A 3,335-nucleotide genomic window follows, 5' to 3' on the forward strand; every position below is an offset into this window, starting at 1 on the left:
TAAAGTATGTTATGTCATCCATCCTCAATCACAAACAACATAGTTAAGAATCATTATAAATACACAAAATCTATCCATCTAACATGCTTCATAATTCGCTTAACAATTTCTAGACCTTACATTGTCACCAAACAAAAGGGTTTGTTGCAAAAACCATCATTGAAACCATCAGAAAATGGAACCAAACTCTCTCACAATCTGAAATAATACCAAACTCTCTCACAAATTATCTCTCTCACAATCTGAAATAATACCAAACTCTCAATAGATAATGATGAATACCAAAGTATCCCTCGAAACAAAGGGCTTATTCCTTTTATTATAATTCTGATTATAATGACTCATGATTGCGCGACACTTGATGCATGGTTATGCATTCACTTAGACATTCAACGTGGCACATTATCTATCTTATCCACGCACAATTGTTGATCAAGTCAATTTTTATAGTTTCTTGAATACTTAGCTAATTTCCAAGTATAATCACACATTTAACTCGTAAAAGTAATAATTGATCTTAAAACATGCTTGTAAGTATTAAATAGAGTTTGCAATAAATTTTAACCAGCTTCACTAATACTATGAAAGAAATTAAAACCTAAAAGTTGCTAATAGATTTAGTTTCGACTCTCTTACATGATATATAGTAATTGATAGCATCTCATTCTTTCCATTTGTAGTTACAGGGGTAATAACTATCAATGTATTGCACCAACAAGAAGAAAACAAGACTGAGCTGTGATTTTGTGCAAGTGAATAAAAATAAATGGGTGAAATGGTGGTGCAATTTTATGTGGGAAAAAAGATATTGAACAAAATATTTTTAAAGAGATTCAGTCCACGACTTGGGAGTATATGTTTACTATTATGATATTTATGTTTATGGAAAATGCAACAAAGTTATGATAGTAATTATAATAGTGTTGTCATTTTAGCCATGTACAATCTACATTCATTTATAGGTAGCAGAAATGGTTAATTACATAGAATTACTTACTAGATATATCTAGATCTTAGTGCATACTATAATGGAAGATAGAGATCATCTCATTGACATGGAAGATAACCTTGCTGTAATTATTATCTCACATTTGTTGGAGATAAGGATAAAACATGATCCGAAATTGAATTTGGCACATTGATGAGATTATGAGACAAGAATTATATTGTCAAATATTGTTCATCTTGTTTTTTCATATTAAAGAAGTTTTCACCCACATTTTAAGTTAAGTTGTGTTGCGTGTAGATAACATGTTTGATTGTTTCACATTGTTGTTAGCTATTATATAATAGCTAGTAGCATATTTGGGTGTTTCTTTTGTGTGTTTGATTAAAAGGATTCTAACCATATAAAAATTACAATTTCATCTTCAAGGTTTGGCTTCAGCTCGATAATCTTGTATAATTTTTTATAACTTCTCTATCAATTTATAAAATTCTCAACTTCCGTCTTGTTTACGAGAACCAAAATTTACTAACAGATTTTTACCATGCCCTACTGACTCAAGCCAAGCCACATTGCCATAGTGACAAAGTTGTAATTTGTATCCCCAAATTTTTGGGTTTTCTTGTTGATTTGATGAGTCTCATCATTTTATAGTTTAGTTTGATCAATCAAGATTAGCTATCATCGTTAGCAACAAAGTATGTTTAAAGCAAGTCAACCTCATTCACGTAACGCTCTTTCTTCTAAACTGTGATTTCATATATCTCACAATGATAAACAGGAAATCATACAAAATTTTAGCCGTACGATAGATAAAACTAGAAACCAGTTCTATTAAAACCAAACCAGGCCAACCGGTGCAATTGGTTCGACTATGAACCAGCTCCTAATCTGGTTTAATTTGTCTAAAAAAGACTGATTTTTGTCATATATATATATATATATAAGTGGTTATGGGTAATATTAAAAGATTATGATTAATTAATTGGTTAAAAGTTAAAAAGTTGTCATTGAAAATAAGTAAATATTATTAGAGAGAGGAGTTATTTAAAATAAACAAATATTAATTAGAGAAAATAATTGAATTAAATTGATTTGAGTGGGTTACAATAAATTAATTAAATTGAAAAGTGACATTAGATCATTTTATTTAAATATATTATAATTTAATTATAATTTAAATTATTTAATTAAATCAATTAAATTATAAATTAATAAAATAATCAATTTTATTACTAATTCGCTTTTAAAAACATTGTTAAAAACCACCAGTCATGATTGATTTGTGATCGTTAAAGATTGACATGGGCCCTAGAGATCAACCGTATTCGGTTCCTACCGAAGCCAAGCATGTGATTGATAGACTCATTTATTGTTTTTCATTCTTTATTTATAATTTTAATGTTCATAATCTAAAATTATTAAGTCTCCAACATCAACTTGTTACTTTGTCACTGTAACATTCAACCAAACCAAGTGCAATGGTAGTAAATTTTTTCACATACTCAGCCCTAGCGATGACATCCTCCTTCAGCGGTCCATCCGCCACATCATCGAAGCTGTCCTGACAACCAGAATGATTAATGGACGCACCGGTAATCCAATTCTCCACATTAAACAACAAATACCGGAGCCTTTCCTTGGAGCTCCCGGCCGCGCCCAGTTCGCGCATCTGTTTCAGCGATCTCTGGATATCGTCCACAGCGCCATCATCTCCACCAATTAAATCGAGACAGAGTTGGAGAGACTGTGCCATTCTGGGATCGTACTTGTGGTCAGCATCGCGGCTGAGGTTGGCCAAGTAGGAAGCCATCGTTTTCACCTTCTCCAAGCTGACGCCGATGGCGACAATGGACAGCTTTGCTAGGTCCCCGTTGACGGATCTAGAGTAGGGTTTCAAGGTGTCGTAGCAGAGGTCGGAGTAGGTAGTGCATTTGCAGCTGGAGCGGATGAAATCTGAACCGTTGGTTAGTGGTTGGGAGCCGGGGCTGGGGCTGGGGATGAAATCAACGGATGACATTGCGTTGAGATTAAGGGCTGAGACTAAACGGAGGTTAAATAAAAGGAGAAGAGGGAGAAGGAAAAGAGGACGTGAAGTGTTTTTGTTCATGGCTGTATTTTGTTTTTCGGAGTGAGACGGCGAGAGTAGTGAGTTTCTCTGGGAAAGGATTCACGTTTAAGTAGTGGAAAAGTGATGAATGGAATGGCAATTTTGTCCTTGGATATTAAACGGTATCGGAAGATTATTTTTTTTCGGGTAAGTTAAAATATTGTCTGGATCTTATACCAGAAACCATTTATTATAATAAATTTTATTTTAAATATATATAGTTTTTCAGTGAATAAAATTGCTAACATATGAAAAATTTTTTTTTTTTTTATGTATACA

General features: G+C 32.9%; 1 protein-coding gene across 1 annotated transcript; it reads right to left on the reverse strand.

Moving 5' to 3' along the window:
- Positions 1–2,299: 2,299 nt before the first annotated feature.
- LOC123205399 (pectinesterase inhibitor 7-like) lies at positions 2,300–3,110 on the reverse strand. The gene has a single exon (XM_044622343.1). The coding sequence runs from the start codon at positions 3,054–3,056 to the stop codon at positions 2,382–2,384; it is 675 nt and encodes a 224-aa protein (XP_044478278.1). The 5' UTR covers positions 3,057–3,110; the 3' UTR covers positions 2,300–2,381.
- Between the last annotated feature and the right edge of the window lie 225 nt (positions 3,111–3,335).

Source organism: Mangifera indica, unplaced genomic scaffold, assembly GCF_011075055.1.
Source record: "Mangifera indica cultivar Alphonso unplaced genomic scaffold, CATAS_Mindica_2.1 Un_0004, whole genome shotgun sequence".
NCBI classification, from domain to species: domain Eukaryota; kingdom Viridiplantae; phylum Streptophyta; class Magnoliopsida; order Sapindales; family Anacardiaceae; genus Mangifera; species Mangifera indica.

Excerpts from the sequence above, each read along its gene's own strand:
- LOC123205399 (XM_044622343.1), bottom strand. The coding sequence starts at position 3,056 with ATGAACAAAAACACTTCACGTCCTCTTTTCCTTCTCCCTCTTCTCCTT.